The sequence below is a fragment of the Lichenostomus cassidix genome, chromosome 1 (genome assembly GCF_008360975.1).
Source record: "Lichenostomus cassidix isolate B80296 chromosome 1, HeHo_3.0, whole genome shotgun sequence".
Taxonomy (NCBI): domain Eukaryota; kingdom Metazoa; phylum Chordata; class Aves; order Passeriformes; family Meliphagidae; genus Lichenostomus; species Lichenostomus cassidix.
The window spans coordinates 48,860,657-48,879,122 of NC_139479.1; the positions used below are offsets into that span (position 1 = coordinate 48,860,657).

General features: G+C 37.7%; 1 protein-coding gene across 16 annotated transcripts in view; it reads right to left on the minus strand.

Annotated features, from left to right (window-relative positions):
- The window catches only part of LMO7 (LIM domain 7), a 128,874-nt gene that overhangs the window by 23,432 nt on the left and 86,976 nt on the right, over positions 1–18,466 (minus strand). For 7 of the 16 annotated variants that reach the window (XM_085058187.1, XM_085058177.1, XM_085058149.1 and 4 more), the window contains exons 9-18: positions 17,747–18,046; positions 17,098–17,385; positions 16,629–16,829; positions 15,448–16,164; positions 13,905–13,934; positions 11,486–11,603; positions 10,176–10,318; positions 8,764–9,223; positions 7,678–8,004; positions 4,711–4,825 (exon numbers count right to left, since the gene is read on the minus strand). In XM_085058187.1, coding sequence (XP_084914313.1) covers positions 4,711–4,825; positions 7,678–8,004; positions 8,764–9,223; positions 10,176–10,318; positions 11,486–11,603; positions 13,905–13,934; positions 15,448–16,164; positions 16,629–16,829; positions 17,098–17,385; positions 17,747–18,046 — 2,699 coding nt within the window. The remainder of the gene's footprint in view (positions 1–4,710; positions 4,826–7,677; positions 8,005–8,763; positions 9,224–10,175; positions 10,319–11,485; positions 11,604–13,904; positions 13,935–15,447; positions 16,165–16,628; positions 16,830–17,097; positions 17,386–17,746; positions 18,047–18,466) is intronic. The other 9 variants (XM_085058259.1, XM_085058201.1, XM_085058192.1 and 6 more) reach the window with 8 other exon arrangements.

Below are 18,466 nucleotides of genomic sequence, written 5' to 3' on the forward strand. Positions count from 1 at the left end.
AAGAATTATTCCCTTAGCAGAATAGAAAATAGAAAAGCCAAGTACAAATATAGTTAAGGATTGCACAATAAACTCTCATGTTAATAAAACAAGTTTGAATTACTCAGTGGAAGTATTTTCCAAAGTAAGTAGTGAAATCCACACATCTTACTTAAAATATACCAAGACTAATGCTCTATTACATTAGAAACAAATGTGGACAAGTATGATAGAAAAATTTAGACACCATATGCTTCATCCTGAGAGTTTTCTGACTCACTGTTAAAATGTTGCTGTAAGTCTGGCTCACCCACTAAGGATTCAGATGGCTTCACACAACAAGAGAAAGTTAAGAAATTGAGAAATGCTGTGCTTCCTAGTACTGCACCAAATAATGATTCATCATAGCTCACTAAAAAGCTACACTAGCTACTCTGCTAGAAGAACATGGCTCCGTATTATATTTTTCTGCATTATTCTTAAAACACAGACTAAAAACTTAATTTGCAGTTACAAATAAAATTTTCAAAACACACCAATTGTTTTTAAGCAGTATTGTAGAAGAAAAGGTGGGGTTTTCATCTGGAGGAGGAAACATGGACAAATAGTTAAACTGGAAAAAACCATGCATCTCTAGGAGTCAGGAAGATGTTAAAGAATGATGGATTTTCAAATCTGTTAATGGAAGGTACTATTAAGAAAACTATCAAAAACACTAATACTGAAGTTAATAATTTCAACAATATCATGTAACACTTGGAATCCTGTCTGATATTTAGTACCACATAATTTGACCACATCTTGGCTAAGCCTTATGCTCATGGTAAAGGGAATGCTTCAGGCTCCAGCAGAGTCCTCAGAACTCATAATTTCTGTCTTGAGTTGTGATAGAATGAGCCCCCAGTAACCAAAAAAGGTTGTGTTCATTTTACACAAATAATTTGTCAAGGATGAGACCAGCTCAGAGGTGTGAACAGCACACCTCAGCTCAGTTTTAGGAAAGGAAGAGAGTTTAAGATTACATGGTTCTTCCTACACTATTACTAGAAAGGCATATCCAGACCATACCCCAACCATACAGATATGAATGAATGGCAGCAGTCTCTAGATTGCACATGCAGACCTAAAATAGAACAACTTACACTACTCAATTTTTGGTGTGCAACTTTGCCAGCAGCTCTTCCTCTACAGTCTCTGGAGAAAAGGGCTTCTCAAGAGTGCAAACTAGGGTGCCTATAGTGGGCTTCTGCTCTGATTCACCTCCAGAGAAGCCCACAGAGACTGCCAGAAATTCAGATGCCAGAAGTTGTATGCTACCACTTATCTCTGTCCAGTTCCTCCAAGATTATAGGAATTAATAATAATTTCTTTATATTCCTACAGGGTATTTAGTTTTCACAATGTAAGATATCTACTGCTTTTATGTTTTTCATAGGTTTCCCTGAAGGTAGAAGACTTTTCTTTCTTACTAGTCCCCAGCGAAAGCAAAACCAACCAAATAGTCACTTTCCATATGTACTTAGTTATCTCTAACCTATCCCCATCTGTTGTTATTACAATAGATAAACACTATCTCAATCATAGGAAAAAAAACCAACTTGAAGGATGTTGGTGAAGTTTACTTTGTTCTATGTGACTGTAAGTGTTTGAACAGAGCCATGCACTCCAATATCAACACAATCTCAAAAAATTATTGCAAAGAGAAAGTGAAAGAGAAAGAACTGAAATAATAAAGATTATATGGCTCTGGGGAAGTTGGCAGAACAATGTCTAGATTAATGACTTTAAGGCTTTCTGTTTACCTAATTTCTAGTGTAAAGGTTGAAAACTCTTGTAACAAATGAGCGCTATCCTTTGTTATATGTAAAAATGGGTCTCACTGAAATACCTTACAAGCTTACCTCTTACTTAGCTTTTTGAGAACACTTACAAGAAGTCAGTTTTGCCTACCAAGCAGGGTTTTTTTAGCAGTTTTTTTTTAAGGAATAGCATATGTAGAATAGAGCAATTTATAAGTAGTAAAAAAGATAAGTGCTGGGTATCATCTCAAGAAACGCATCCAGCTAGTTAGGAAGACAAGACAATCAGAGAACGTATTCCTGGAAACTTTTTCTGGGCTCTAGAAAGATAAAAAGGTGACTAGAACAGTTGGTTTGGATTTGCCAAGCCTAAATCACTCTTCACCAACCTGGTTATCTTCAATGATGAATTGACTAAACCTATGTGGATGAGGTAAGAGGGGTGGATACAGTCCACACTGTCTTTAATGAGGCCATTGACATGATCTTCCACAGTATCCTGGTATCAAAATTGGGATGGTATTGTCCATAGGGCAGAACAACCAGATGGTGAAAAGCTGGCTGGGCTATCAGCCTCTGTGGGAAGTGGTTAAGGGCTCTTACTCAGCCAGCAGGCTGCTTACAAGTGGATCTCACCAGGGGTGTGTCCTGGGACCTGCCCTCTCTAATGTGTTCACCAATAAGCAGGAGAAGGAGATAAAACACACCCTCACCAAGTTTTCAAACCTTATCAAAAGCAAGAGGGTGGCCAATACACTGGAGGGCAGGGCTGCTGTTGACATTCAACAAGGCCAAACACAGAGTCCTGCTCCTGAGAAGGACTAACCCCAGTGATGGCACAGGCTGGGCACAGATGGGATGGAGAGCTAGGCTGGGGGGCCCTGGCAGTGGTGTATGAACACTAACATGGCCAACAGATCAAGCAACTGCTCCATTCATGCGGCGCTTGTTATGTCATGTTGAGAATACTGTGCCCAGTTTTGGTGTTTCTCTAGAAGAGACATCAATAAACTGGGGCAAGTTAAATGGTAAGGTATGGGGATGGTCAGGGCTGGAGCAATTGCCCTGTGAGGGAAGGCTAAGGAACATGGGCCTGTTCAGGCTGGAGAAGAGAGGCTGCAGGAGAACCTAACAGGAGCCCCCTCAGTATATACCAGGATGTCACTGAGATGGGAAAGCCTGCTCTTTATTGAAAGTTATGGCAGAAAAACACAGAATACTGGTTATAAACTGGGACAAAGACCTGGCTGATTGAATATGTGGGGAATATTTTCTCTGAGAGGATAAGGCCCAGAGAGGCTGTGCAGTTTCCATCATCAGAGGGTCTCAAACCCACATGCGTAAAAGCCATAGGCCACTTGGTCTGAATTCAGTCTTGACTATTTTTATTGGTGTTTTGCTCTAGGTGATCTTCCACGGTTTCTTCCAACCTGAGTAATCCTATGACTTATAGTAAAAAGTAGGAAATACAACATTCCCAAGTGCCTAGCTGAAAGCTTATATTACTCTTCCAGTGGGTCATCCACCTCTTTCATCCTTTGTTTCTTCAAAGGGAGCAATAGCTATTGAATAAGGATACAAGATAAGCCTGTTGCTGGAAAAAAACATGAACATAGGCTATAAACAAGAACACTGAGATACAGTCCATTCTCAGTTGAATCTATATTTTCAATCTATATCAGCTCTTCCTCATGAGAATGGTAATAAAGCATAACCAAGACAACTGCCACAGGGCCTTCACCTTCTCCTTGGGGACAGAGCCCATGTGGACCTTTGTGAAGGACCAGGAGGAACATTCACTACCCTCAGATTTCTCCTTTTCAGCTGGCAGTGCAAATGGACAGACCCCTGCCGCCAAGGAAGGAAATTAAACAAGAAGCATAGCAGCAGGGAAAGCAAAGAGAAAGTTATTCTTCCAGCAAAGTGAGTATTAACATTTACAGAATTACAGCGTGGAACAGGTAGAAGGAATCACAGTGGTTCAGCTGGTCCATCCTCCCTGCTCAAGCAAGGTTATCCTAAAGCAAATCTAATTATGAAAAGTACCCAGATATAATGAAGAAAGGCTTCTTGACTTCTTGAATTTGAAAAAAGAAAAAAAAAAAAAAACCAATGCTGCTCATTAAGTGCTGTTAAATGGTATTTTTTTCCCCTCTGGAAGGCATAATAAAGAGCTAACTAAATTAAGAGTTTCCAATTATTTCTCCTTTCTCAGGATGATCTTGTGTTAGGGCACAATTCAAAAATCCTCAAGTATTACTGGCAATGGGAAAGACCATTGTTTAGAAAAAAAGCATTATATGTGTTTTGCTTAGGTTTTTGTTGTTTTGTTGCCTTTTTTAAAAAGAAAATCAAGCTTGTTCTCTGCAGAAGACTATTAAAGTTTATTTCTAAACTTTATATGTGTGTCATCTCAAGACAGAAACGTTTGCTTTCCCTTGGTACTAAAACAACTGAAAAAAACTGCACTGGAAATCAAATTAGAAGTTGTAACTTCATAAAAATATGAGCTGTCTCCTAAATTCGGCATGACTAAGAAAGGAGAAATTTATAAAAGAATATTAACTCCTAGGTTACCTCTGCATGTGTTTACAAATGACATGAAGTGAAATCTTTCAAACTTAGATGAAAGAAACTGGATATTAGAAGTCTGTATGAACCCGTAAATACTGCTCTGTAAGAGAATCAGTGAACAAATAAACATGTTTATACCCTCATTGATTAGGAAAATGCATTTTGGTATTTCTGAATTCAATCTGTTTCAAAAGATGAGTATTCACAGAAATACATTAGCCAACTAAATACTGATTTTTCCAGTACTACACCCAGTATTTTAAAATGTTTGCAGCATTCTTAGCAGCAAATATCTTAATTTAGAAGCCTCTGCAAACTAAATATAAGAACAAAAATTTGTGCATGTATACACATTTACCTTCTTCAACTGTCTGTACAATGGCTCCTGAAGAACTCCAATTTGTTGTAAACCCAAAGCTGCGACTGTGGCCAGGTCTCTGGTTTATACTGATTCTCAATTCACTGTACTGTTCCTGAAAAATAAAACATGACACTACAGTATCTGGTATCAGAGGAATCTAAATGAGGGAAAGTTTATCCTCTAAACAAGTGAGGCTGCTCACAATGTGCACTTTAATCATCTATTATTAGCATCACAGACAAAGGAAACAGTATTGAAGGCAATTAACTAACCCATTTGCTATTTACTCAAACAGGTGTGTTTTCAGTTTACATTTATCTTTTCCTCTACACACATAGTTCCCTCTGCATTCCTATTATTTTAAATGTTCTGTAATACAATGCAAACAAATTTAAGAACTTGGAGGAAATTAAACCCCTAAATGATTCTTTGTGGATTGTTTTGTGAATTTGTGACACGTTCTGCCTCCTGACAGAGCATGAGAGATATGAAAAAACTAGATAACCATAATCAATCTCATTTTTTTCTAGCACATCCTACCATAAGCATCATCAGTTTCCTTTAGGCTCAATGCTGCAACTAGGTTTACGTGGGTGCGCAATTATCTTTTTGGTTTTGTGTGAAATACTACCAGCTTCCTTTGGATTTTGTAAATGGAGACCTAGATAATAACACTAATCCCAAAATCAGCTAAATCCATATCTTTTACTTTAATGGACTTTTAAGGTGCTTTCAGAATCTGAATCAAAATCTAACATCACCATTTTAAACAAGAAGAATATCTGAATGGGAAAACAGTTTGTAACACTTGCTTTCAATCCCACGCTATATTATGAGCATGTATTGCATACATTAACGTTTTAATGTGAACTCATTAAAAACTATTAAAATACGCAAATGCATGCTATGCACTTCATTAGCATGACATTGACATGGATATAAAAGGAAAAGAAAATTACAGATTTTTCTGTTAAACAATTTTAAAATATATATATTCCAGCAAAACATGCATGGAAGAAAAGACCCTGCACATTTTTACACATGCATTAAATGTACACCTACATTTTAGTTCCCTAGTGAACCAGCCTTCCTGAAGAGTGGGATTCATTTTCCCTAACTTAAAATATTTAAAAGTCTAGAAACCTATGCCAATTTCTCCAAGCTCCTGTGCTGGTAAGATGCAACAGGCAGCTAGAGTAAGCACTGTACAAGCAGATGCAGCCAGCCAGGGTGTCAGGAAGGTGCAGCCAGAGGTGGCTTCAGCAGTACCTGAGCACTGGATTCCGAAGAAAACAACATTGCACGACACCATCCCAAGGTATCGCCTCACGTTACAGGAATGTTCCTGGGAAAACACTCCCCATTCCAACCCAGAGCAGAAATTAAGTCTTTACTTCACAACACAGTTATTGGCCTGCAAATGCTCTCATACAACCCAAGTTCTTAGGTGAGTATATTATTAAAAGGGAATCTACTAAACAGATTACACGCTGGGCTAGAGAACATACAAACCTTTGGAGTTTGAGTGTGCTCCTGGAGATTACAACTGGTCTTAATTTGTTTTTCCACCATCCCAACATGACTCTTCAAACCTATCTCTTTTCAGAGGAGTAATGCGACTTTGTGCACTGAACTTTATCATTTTTATAGGCCATCTCTAAAACAGTGCTCCATGGACCTGGTGTTACTGCCCTGATGACTGGTGAACTATACCAATCTCTCTGGCAATGATTTACAAACACAACAAATGGAACTTGCATTCCTTAACTTACAGCTTGTTATCACACAACCCATATTTTTTAACTTTTTAAATAATTTAAAAATAGTCCCTCCCATATGACTCACTTCTAGGAGGAAAAATTTGTATTCTCATTACTAATGACAGGGAAAAAATATATGGACCTAGTACATGCTATTTTCATTTGCCTTGCTTAAAGAGATACTAAGAACTCATCTCTAATCTATCAGTTTTCACTGATTACAACAGAAACTCCTCTGCCTGTCTTTGCTAAAACACACAAAAAAGATCATGATCTCTTTCCTTATACAGCCATCACAATTGCAAAAAATTATGATCAACTTGTTACAATGGCCAAGGGGTATCAGGCATATTAAACTGCAAAGTATTTCTTTTCTACAAGTGATTAGGAAGAAGAATGTTTGGAAATGAATGAATTTCTAGAAAGGTGGTATGGGAACTGATTGCATGAATCATCATCCAAGGTCTTACGACCTTTACCCCAGCAACTGGCACAAGTCATTTTTAGAGCAGCATCAGGAAAGCAAATCTGTCAAGGGTTATGAACTGCATCATCAGAGAGTACAGAAAGGTATCAAAAATTAAAGCTATTGTTAGTTAAACATGCAATCAACTGGAGGAAACAGCACTTAAGATACATATTTCAAAAAGAACACTGAAAGACTCAACCCCTGGATAAGCACATGCACAGAGATGGTGATTTACTTCAGAATTAACATGATCATTTACTAGATTCAAGGAAATAGCTTATGGAAAAAAAAAAGCTCAAGCCACAACAAATGGAAAAAAGGACAGTATGATATTGATGTTTTTTCCACCACCAGTTTAAAAGTGCAATTGAATGCTACAGCAGCTCAGAAAATTCATCTGTCACACCTGATTGTATGCACAATGTGCTAATTTGGAGAATAACAAAAAACTTTGCAAGCATTAAACAATATGTAGAATAACTGTTTTGAAGAAGAATGATAAATAAAATTAAGTACATGACATAAAAAGAGTAGGGAAAAATTCAGCAAAAGAGTAAATTTTTCCCCCCCAAATATTCTCTTTCCCCTAAATTAAATCAAAGAAAATAGCAGGTCTCTGAGCTGTCCTCTTAGTACCAGAAAAATACATGCATTAGATGCAATTTTACTTATTTTTTCTTTTATTCTGCTGTGGCATTCAGTTACACCAGGTAATCACGTTGTTTCCACACTTACCATGGATTTTGAATCCTTAGGCTCTGTCGGACTCGCAATTTCTGCAGAAGATGCAAGTGAAAGAGAATCAGGAGGAATGCCATACTCTGGCTTAGGAATACTGCTCCCAGCATCTTGGTCTTGGGACTTTAAAGGTAATGACAAACTAGGAGGAGGTGTTGACTGAACACCTTCTTTTTCCTCCTCTTCCTCCTCACCTCTGCTTCTGAATGCACCAGTGGAGACAGGGTGTGCAGAGTCTGCTTGTGAAAAGGAAATGCTGCTGTATAAAGTTTGAGTTCTTTTAGCTTTTTCTACTTCTCCGTTGTATTTCTGAGCATCATCCATCTAGGACAAAAATGATAGTTTGGTAAATATGTGCTTTAAAAAAATAAATCTTTCAATCTTTCAGCAATCTTTATATTTAACAAAACCACCTCTCCCTTTGAAGTAAATTCTGATTCCTGTACCCATTGCTAATTATCTATTTAGAGAAATGTATTTTTTTCTCTTGAAATGCTTGCAGAACAAATAGTCCAGACTTTCTAAGATAAAGTTTAAGTAATCTGCTTAGAATTATTTGCATTCTTACCACTTTTTAAATTGAGACAAATAAGGATTTAGGAGAAAACTATGAAAATCAACATAGTAATGGGGTGAGGTGGAATCAATTTTATTGTTTCAGTGCTTTATAGGGTAGACAAATTTTAGGCAAGCATAAAATTTCAATTTCAACAAAGTCAGCAGAGCAGAGAAAACTTATCACCTAAAAAAATTATCTTTTAACACTTAACTATGTTAACCTGGCTCCAGATAATTACCTCCAACTGCATTTTTTTTTTAATAAGGCACACTAAGGAGACTTACTACAAGTAATAAAAAGAATATTTTACCAAATATAATTACCATCTTTAATTCCAGAAGTGCATTTAAGCACAGAAACACAGTTAACACTTAAAGCCACGACAGAACTACCTGCTCTATTAACACAGTCTGCATCACACAGGAGACACTTTTGTTAAAAAACTGAAACATTAAAACTCTACTGTTCCCCCAGCTATTCAAGACCCCACATTTACAAACTTCAAGAATGAAGTGGAATTTTACCGTGAATGACCGTGGAAGTGACGAGATTCCTCTTGAGTGGACACCGAAAGGTCTTGGTGTAACCACAGATGTTAACCTGGAGGTATCAGATCTCTGGTAAGTTCTCGGGAGAGAAGCTGAAACCTGAGCTGACCCAGTTTGAGCATTCGCTGAGTAGCGAGTGGACAAAAGAGCCGAGCGCTGCTCCTGCTGCTCCCCCAGGCTCTCCGGCGGCGCAGGAGCTTCTCGAGCAGCCGAGCTCTCCAGCAGGTTCTCCTTGGGCGGTTGTGTGGCGTACACACTTTTGCTGTCCTTAGTGCTGTAGGAAGTGTCTTCTTCCAAACGGTGATCTTTGCCTGCTGACCAATCTTTTGCTGCTGTGGAAGGTGCTTTTTCTTCACTGAACACATCATCGTTCAGTGAATACGACCAACTTTGTTCCTGTTTCTGCTGCTCATCAGAGTCTTCATCTTTCTCCTCCCTGTGGGAACAGAGCCTGTTACAATACCAAGGTGACCCAACAAACAGGCAGGCCTAAAGTCTTTCAACTAGTGAATGTTTAAGGCAGACCATAAGCCAAATAATACATCTCCAGTAAATGAAAATGAATAGCATCACTTAAATATATTAGTATTTTAATATATTTTTAAATCTATCTTCTACCTCCTCCCCAGTTTAGCACTCTCATAACACTCAGGCACACTACAATCACATTCTCAGGCTGCCACCGTGACAGAAGTCTTTGCCAAGAAAATGATATAGCTATTCAAGTTACAGATCCTCAGAAATTCAAGTAAATTCAGATTTTATTTAGGAAAGAATACGAACAAGATAGTCTCATCACACTGCCTGAACTGTATAACTCTGTTTGATGTTTCTGCTCTATGAAAATGCTATGCTGAATTTTAGATAACTAAAGATAGTGCCCTGAAGTACAGATAATTTTCTTTTGTTTGTTTTTGCTGTTCATTCCTTTGTCATAAAGGAATAACCACCACAGGGATAATCATAAACACATCATTTTTAAGATTCTTATTGATACTGAACATTCAATACAATTAGCATCCATACTTCCATTAAAGCAACAAATTTCTGTCCTCACAAATAAGAAAAAAAAAAAGTAATCCACTTCAACACCATTGTTTTAACTAATTTAAAGAGAATACAAATATTGACTTTTCAATATTTTTTATTTATGGATAGCAGATTAAAATATCATTTATAGAGCAAAACTGTTTAACATTCTGTGTAAACAGTGCATTAGAAAACCATATTCAGCCCTTCAATTGCCTGGATTTCTACATTTATTTTGCAACTAAAATTGTCAAGATCTCTGCAGAATCAATTGCTGGTAAAAGCTGCTCAAGAATTCAAAGGAATAAAAATGCTCAGATTTCTGTTCTTCAACATAATACTCCCATTAGGACTATTACCTCTCCTGCTGCATTTCTTTCAGTGACTTGGTATTCCTTCCAGACACTTCAGAGGCTCTCCTTTCAATTTCTTCTCTCTCTTCCTTTTTCTTTTGCAATTCTGAAGTGTAACTCTTTCTACGATTCTTCCATTTTGCTAGATCCTATTAGGATAACATGAATGGATACCATCAGATTTTCTCAAGACCTCATAGACTTAGACAGGCATCCCATTACATGCCACTTATTGCCCTGATTTTACTGCATGTCTGCATCACAGCTACATTTTCATGTACCTTTTCCCTAAATGATAAAGGGGTTGTCATATTCCACTTAGGTTTGCAGGCTCACTGCCTCCTTAAGTTAACAATTGTAATTATTGGACTATATGTCATTTTACCCTTTTTGCCCCCTACTTAACATTTTCAGTTTTACTCTAGAATACTTCACCCAATGACACATAATGGAAAACTAATGCAAATGCCATCTGTATTTCTTTGTTGAGGGCTTTAGAGTTCGGGATATCATTATTTTTCCAAATCACTATGTTAGATTGATACACTAGCTTAAGAATAAATATGCCCTAAATTCTAAATTGGAAACAGATATTTCGGTATTTTCTTCATTTCTGTATAACCACAATGTGAACTGGCAACATTGTCCATGAAATACCAGAGCTGAGTTAAGGGAAGCACTGAATATTAGAACTGAGATAGTCAAGATGCATTACACAAACAACTATGAACTTCTTGTTTGGTGCTTTGTTCTTAATTTCAGCTTCTTGTTGATACTCATTGTAAAACACAGATTTTATTAAATTGAAAGGTCTTCAGAAAGGCTTGTGATGCTGTGCAAAACTCCCATACAGTTTAAAAGCTGGATTTGAGACAGCATTATTAGAGGATAGGAGCCACAAGAATTTGCACAAGGAAGTATTATTTCTTCCCCTTTCTCCCAGAGGATGAAATACTCAGACATTCCAATCATTTCACCACAAAAAAGTATTCAAAAATTTCAGACAACACAAGAAACTATGTCCCAACTTTTCTTTATGTCCACAGAAATCAAGCCTGAAGGCTTTATTGCAACACATGCAAGTCTTATCCTGAAGCATTAATCAGAAACTTAGGATGATATTATAAACCATTTGAGTTCTGCATTAAACAGACATCCCCAAAAACTCTAGTAGCTGCATGAGACGGATCATTTTAGAAGACAGTCCCATGAATTGCTGCACACATGCCAAAGCTTGTTTACTAGGGCCACTGAAGGCAGGTGACACCCAGCCCTTCAAGCAGGACACACAATGAGAAGTGAAAAGGAGTCCTTACTTCTTGCCACTTTAGATCTTGTTCTTGTAACTGTTCTTTTATCTTTTGCAGCTCTTCATAACGGATTTTGCGCATTGTCTGCAGCTCGTCTGCACTGACATCATTCAAAGATTTACTCCTACAAAGGGAAAAAGAGTATTCAGCTTTATACCATCCTAGTCCTCATATGCACAAGTGAAACCTTCAGAGAGAGATTTAGATTAGTACAACTGAATGCTCATGAGTGTTATTTTGAATGGAGCAGGAAAAACATGGGCAGCTGAATGAGCAAGGCTGGGATGTGCTCTAGTGACAGCACTCAAGTCATTAGTTGGATATTTGAGCAAATAAAATCAGGTTAAGGGAATAAGCAGCTTTGTACATCTCCACACTGATCATTCACATTGAGCTCCACATAGACCACTGCTACTTCTGTTTAAACTTGTTATCCTCTTTATTGATCTTGTTCCTTTCTTTGACCCAAAAGGCAATCCCCTAATCCAAATTCCCATCATTTGACTTCTCTGCTGTAACAACCCCAGTATCACCTGCTGTTCTTTGCTTCCTTAGGCTAATCATAAAATCAAATCAGTTACTGGTGGATGTTTCCAAAAGATTAAGAGTCACTCACTGCTAAATGCTCAGTTCATGGATGTGACAGGCCCTACTAGCTTAGGCTGGTCCTCCCCAAGCCTCCGTGGTGCTTTCCATCCAAGCTGGGATGGCTAACACATCCATCTTCTTGCTAACTTGTTCAACATGGCTACAGTTTCCCCATGGACTCCTACTCAGTAGTTCTCTTTAACCTAAATTCCTCAAAGCTCACCTTTTATGCTCACCACTGCCCCCCCTCCCCCACCATTTTTTCCTTCCCTATTCTTTCACATGACAGGACATTTCATTTAGATATTGGACCAGACTCCTGATGAGATTTGACCACAAGCCTCTGAGACACTAAGCAAAACATAAGTGTTTCCTCACAAGGTTCAATGCCATAATATAAAAGGAAAGCTAGGTTTCTGGGGCCTGGAGGTTTTTTGTTTGTTTGTATTCAAAAATACATTTATTTCCATTTCTCCAAAGTATGAAAGATAGAGGGATGTAACTAAGTTCTAACAGCACTTGAAAATGTGGCACTTCTCTGATATGTGGAAAATCAGATTAAAAGCAAAACTGATTCAGCACAGAGCCATGCTCTAATCTGTTGCATTCCAAGAGATATCTGAACTAACAAACCAGACTCTCACTTCCTCCCAAGAGGGCAAACTCACTTTCATTGGTAACATAAGACTTTGCCCTCTGGCTTCTAGAAATAAAGGTTTGGGCATTAACTTGTTGTATCTCTTTGCTTGTCTACTTTCCGAATTAGAAAAGTGCCAAATTTAGCAAAAAATCGCCTGGTCACTATTGCAGAAACTCTTTTCTTGTGCAATTCTTTTCCTCACTTTTTATGCTTAAGTTATATCACACGTGGAACTGTTTTGGGGTAACCAAACTCTACACAAGGGTTGTATAAATTTTTTTTCTAGATGACTTCAAGAAAACTTGCATAACTACAGTTTCCACTTCTTTCTCTTGAGTTACTACAACTGCCTGCAACAAAACAGGAAACTCTACACCTCAATAAAATATAACCTAAGTAAATAGGTTAATCTGTTCATATAATGGAATGGGATCTTAGTTTAATTTCAGTCAAAACTGAAAAACCTGAGTAGTGACTTTAGTCTTCTGAGTCTCCCTCTCCTAGCATCTAACTTCTGAAACATTTCTCACTTCTTCTGGAAGTGTTTAGTAATTTACCAGGTTTGCCTCAGGGTAAACATAGAGAAGTAAATAAATGAATACATATACATGAAATAAAATCATTAGAACACCATGCATTCCCAAATACTTCACATGCCATCACACAATAAGTGGAAAAGTCATTTCTCTTTGAGTCACAGTTCATCATAAACAACATCTAAGTTCCCATAACACAAACCAATAAGTTTACCACTCAGCATTCAATAACCTGGAGGATATAAAATAACCCCACACCATTCACAAATCCCATGATAAATACCAATGCTGTTAATTATTTTCAGATTCTAGCTGTACAGCCCTCAAAATAAAATATTTGTTAATATTCCTTTAAACTTTCAAATGTTTTAAAGCCTAATTTCAATACAGGACAGCCAATTCTTTGTTTCAGCAGGAATAAAATATTAGAGCTGATTTTCAAAGTGCCTTATAACCAAAACTTGAATACACTAGATAGCAGGGAACTTTTGCCATATACATAGCTTTTATCTCTTACGTTCATTACGTAAATTGCAAAGAACAGAACAAAGCATCATGCACAAGTTGTTTTCAGCATAAGTTTTTAGCTACTGTGCATGCATAAAGATTAAAAGAAGCCAAAAAAAGGTATTATGATCTTTCAAGCTTTTATAAAACTTACCCTTGCTCATCAGAAAGCTTTTGAAACAGTCTGAGAAATCAGAAACCAAAAAAGAAAAGATTCAGTGTCTTGATATTGATAACAACATTAACACGATTAGTAGACCAGCACTCTCACTAAGTGATGGGAAAACTGAAAGCTTGGGAACCAGCCAGCATGGAACAGCACATCAGGAATTGGACACTAGTCAAAAAACACACCAGGACTTGCATGATGTGCAAAGTTGGGCAGAACTGAGAGAACAAGGCTGCCTGCAAGTTTCCAACACTTCTCATTTAGCAAAATTGCACAAATAGAGCCTTATATTAATTCTGCACCACTTATTCCAGTGCTGCTGAACAGCATGATGCTCAAGAGAGACTCATTTCAAGAAATTAAAATTAATGCCAACTTGAGTCCCAACAAGTGTAGCTTATAGAGGTTGTTTTCTTGTTACTTCAAGCATTTCTGATACTAAATGAAAGTAATACTTGATGTTTACAAGAATAAATAACCCTATATAGAAGTTTAGAACATTAAGCCTGAACACAACTAATCCATGGAAATTCAAGAGGATTTTTAGTATTCTTGAATACGAGTATTTTATAATATAGCTATTTAATTCTATTGAATTTTTAAAACATGCAATATTTTCAAGCACTTCAGAAATATTTCTCAGTGAAGCTCAAACTTTGTTAACAGTATTAAGCTTAAAAATGAAATGCAGCAACATCAGAATATCAACTGGAACACAGAAGTGTCTTAGTCACAAAGTAATGATGCACAGCTGGGAGAACTGCAACTTGCAATGCCGTATTTTCAGAGCTACTTGAAACCCCACTCTCCCCCAGTAAATACAAAATTCAAAGGAGAGATAGGAAGTACTTAAGAAACAGGATTCAGTCAGACAAGAGAAATTTTGAGGATACCAGGAAAGAATTAGGGGAAAGTATGAATAAAGGCTGTAATAAAGGAGGGAGATTGTATTGGAGAATAAAATACGCCACGGTGGAATTTAAGATTACATAGACACACAACTTGCATGCACCAGGACTTTGGGCAGGCAAAACACCTTTTTTTTTTACCTCATCTAATCATCTCAGAACTATGGCAGGACAGTTTACAAGCATTTTTAAACTTAGGTGCAAGCAAGAATATCAGAATGCCCATTTCCAGAATTTATCTTTAAAGCATTCATAGGTTTCAGAAATGTTTTTACCTATTATCTTATAGAACAAAAGAAAATATTTCTAGCCTCCATAGTCTTTTGAATAATCACTATTCCTGTTCAACCATGGAAAGAAACTAATGCAGAACTTTGAGCCTGAAGGAATGATAACATATGTTCTCCAAAGTGGCAGCCTAAAACTAGAAAACATTATAATTTTCTGTTGAAAATATGGTATTGCAGTCATGAGCTTCTATTCAAAGCAAATAAAAAGCTATTCAAGGACGACACGAACAAACAGCAGATTGGCACTCTACGAACGGTTCAGCACAGGATGATGCTTTTCTGAATGGAAAGGGTTCAAGGGCACTCAATCTGTGCAGGACACAACCTGACCTCTCCACCATCTGCCGTTTCTTGTGTCTAACTTTGCTGGCCTCCCTGATTGCTTCCCACTTCTTCCAGTCTTCTTCACTGCATGGACCTGGGATAAAATTTACTGGCTGGGCGTTGCTTCCCACTTTCCAAGATTCAATCTTGCGGGCCAGCATATCGTCTTTCTTATGGTGTAAAGATGGTGACAACACTCTGCCGTTGCTCTTCCTTTCCTCTGGTGTCGTGTTTTTTTCAAGTAAACATAGGAATTTGGACCGGATCTCTTCTGGAAGACTCCATGGATCAGGAAACAGCGCTGGGTGATACCTGTCAGGAGCACCTGATAAAGGCACCTCTTTTTTCTGAGCAAGGACTTTACGAAAAATCATGTCATCCTTTTCCAAATCTGGAATCACAGTTTGGCCCTCTCTGGGTTGCAGAATTATCTCACCCTCCAGAGGAGGTTCCTGCTCTGAGAATTTTTTAAAATACCGTGGGTCTTGAAGAACAACTTGATTCACATGGAAAGCCCCAGTTTTCCGAACAAACAAGTCATCATTTTCCAAATCTGGATATAGATATCCATTTTCCTCATCTCCTTGCTTGCATCCTGGTATAAAGGAAACATTCTTTCTACATTTTATGAGCCTAGGGCCAGAAGTAGGATCAACTCTGGTCTCCATTTCAGAAGACATGTAGTCAGTGTATTTTTGCAGGGCCTGAAGTAACGAAAACTGACTGAAGCATATAAAACAAAAGGAGGGAAGTAAAAATATCATTAACTAGCATGAGACAAGCAGATCACAACGTATTGCAATATACATTTGGTTCAGACTTGCGGTATCCCAAGCAGAATGACGACACCACTTGGCATTCACCACCACTGACCGTAGCGCAGCACACGCCAACCAATGCAAAGGTATCCTGGCATCCTAACCTGCTCGGAAACATCACACTCACATGCTCACACACAAGGCCAGGAACCCTATGCAGCATTACACTTTCACAGTACATGTTTCCAAAGGCCAGCAACTTATGGCTACATTAAAAGAGAAAAAAAGCCCAAACCAAACAAACCAGCAAAATAGTAATAACCAAAAAAGCACAACATCACGGGACATGGTTTAATTTAATTTAGCTGTTGCATATCCAGCCATTTCTGTTTGATGCAGCAAGAGAACAGCTCATGCAGCAATATCAACCTGGGCTCATCAGGAGACTCCAAGATTTTTCCTTCTGCAATCTGTGACAATGAGCTTCCCACATATTCAGCAGTTGGCTTATAATTCTGATCCCTTCTGCAGCTACTGTTCCAGTCAAAACTTGATCTTGGTAGATTAGCAACAATGGTAGAGCTTTGTTTGTAAGCATATTCCTCATCCTCAGAATCTGATCTCTTTCTACTGTGCAGCAGGACAAAGAATGAGCAGAGGAGAAAGAAAAAAATGCTATGAAGTGTATTCGCTGAGTAAAATGCACAGTGGCAACAGTGCAACAGTATAGCAAAAATAATACTTCAATTATTTTCTAAAAAAAAAAAAAAGAAAAAAAAAGAGAAAAACATAACCTGCTGCTACACTGCCAATGAAAATGAAAAAAAACAAAGTCATAGAACAACATTTTATTTAGGCTTTGCACACAAGAGAGAAACAGGCATGCATAAAAACGCACCTGAACCCTTGAATCTCTTTATACCAGGGTTTGAAAGAAGATTTCTTGATTTTTTTCCATAACAATTCTTCTTCTGGAGTCCAAAACTTAGGAAGAAATTTGTCAAAAGCAACAACTGTATTTGGCGCTGAAGAACTTAGCTTGCGAAAATAGAGATCATCTTTTTCAATGTTTGGGATGCCTACTTCCTCCTCGTCCTCATCAAAATACCCAGATAATTGTGAAGGATTTTTAACTCTTGGTTTGTTTTCCTCTTTAGTATCCAACTGCCTCTGCCTTCTCTGGTTACTGTTCAAAATATCCAATCAGTTAAGGTTTTTTAGGAGCAACTTGACATAAGGAATGCAAAAAGACATGCTTTTTGGCTCAGGAGCTCAGCCTTGTGAATGAAGCATATTAGTTCTCAATTTCATCACTGCAGCACCAGAAATAATAAGATATATTAAATAAAAAAAATTTAAAAACAAAAGTTAAATGGTTATATCAGCATCCTATCTCCTCCAACAAAAATACAAAGTTTGACAGAAAAAGCATATCAAATTATCAGCTGTGTTAAAATGCCAATTAGAAGGCTAACTTTACAGAGTTATTTAAGGGCTGCAATTTAGGTAACGCAATAGTTACTGGATCTTGGATTAGTATCTCTGACCTCAGTGGTTCAAGCATTGCAGCTAGTGGACCAGCTGGATAACTTTCTTGCGAGCAAGGTTTAGGAGAGTCATTGCGCAACATGTAATGATGTCCAGGTGCAGCAGAGCTTACAGGGCTCTTTTTGACTAGAAATCTACGATTTGCTAAGTCATCCAAAATAAGGTCGGGCAGCCTTCTTTCATCTTCTGAATCAGAGCCACTGTCATACTCATGGATGATCTGGAGGGAAGCTGGATTTGTGAGCCCACACTCTGCTCTGCTATTTTGGCAGGAAGCTACAGGATTCGTTTCACGTCCACTGAGGTTGACCAAAACAGGAATAGAATGAAGACAGTGAAGTCATGAAGATAATGATGAAACTCAAGAACTGCCCACTAATCTCATCTGTTTACATCAAGAAGCCGGACAACTGAAATTCATGACTATATTTTGGAAGGCTTTAAGAAAAAACTAAAATCGTAGGTTTATCTCTCATGAACTTGCATTTAAGATCATTAAAATACATCTGGAGTCTGGCCAGCTTCAAAACATTACTCAAATATCAAAAAACAACGTAAAAAACCAAAACCAAAAACCAAACCACACAACCACACCAAAGCATCCCTCTCGATACAACATGGAAAATCAAATACTTGACTTTGTATTACAGCAAGAGTAGCCCTTTTTTAACAAATAAAGAAACCATTTATTTAAAACATTCTAAATCAAAGCCCACTTT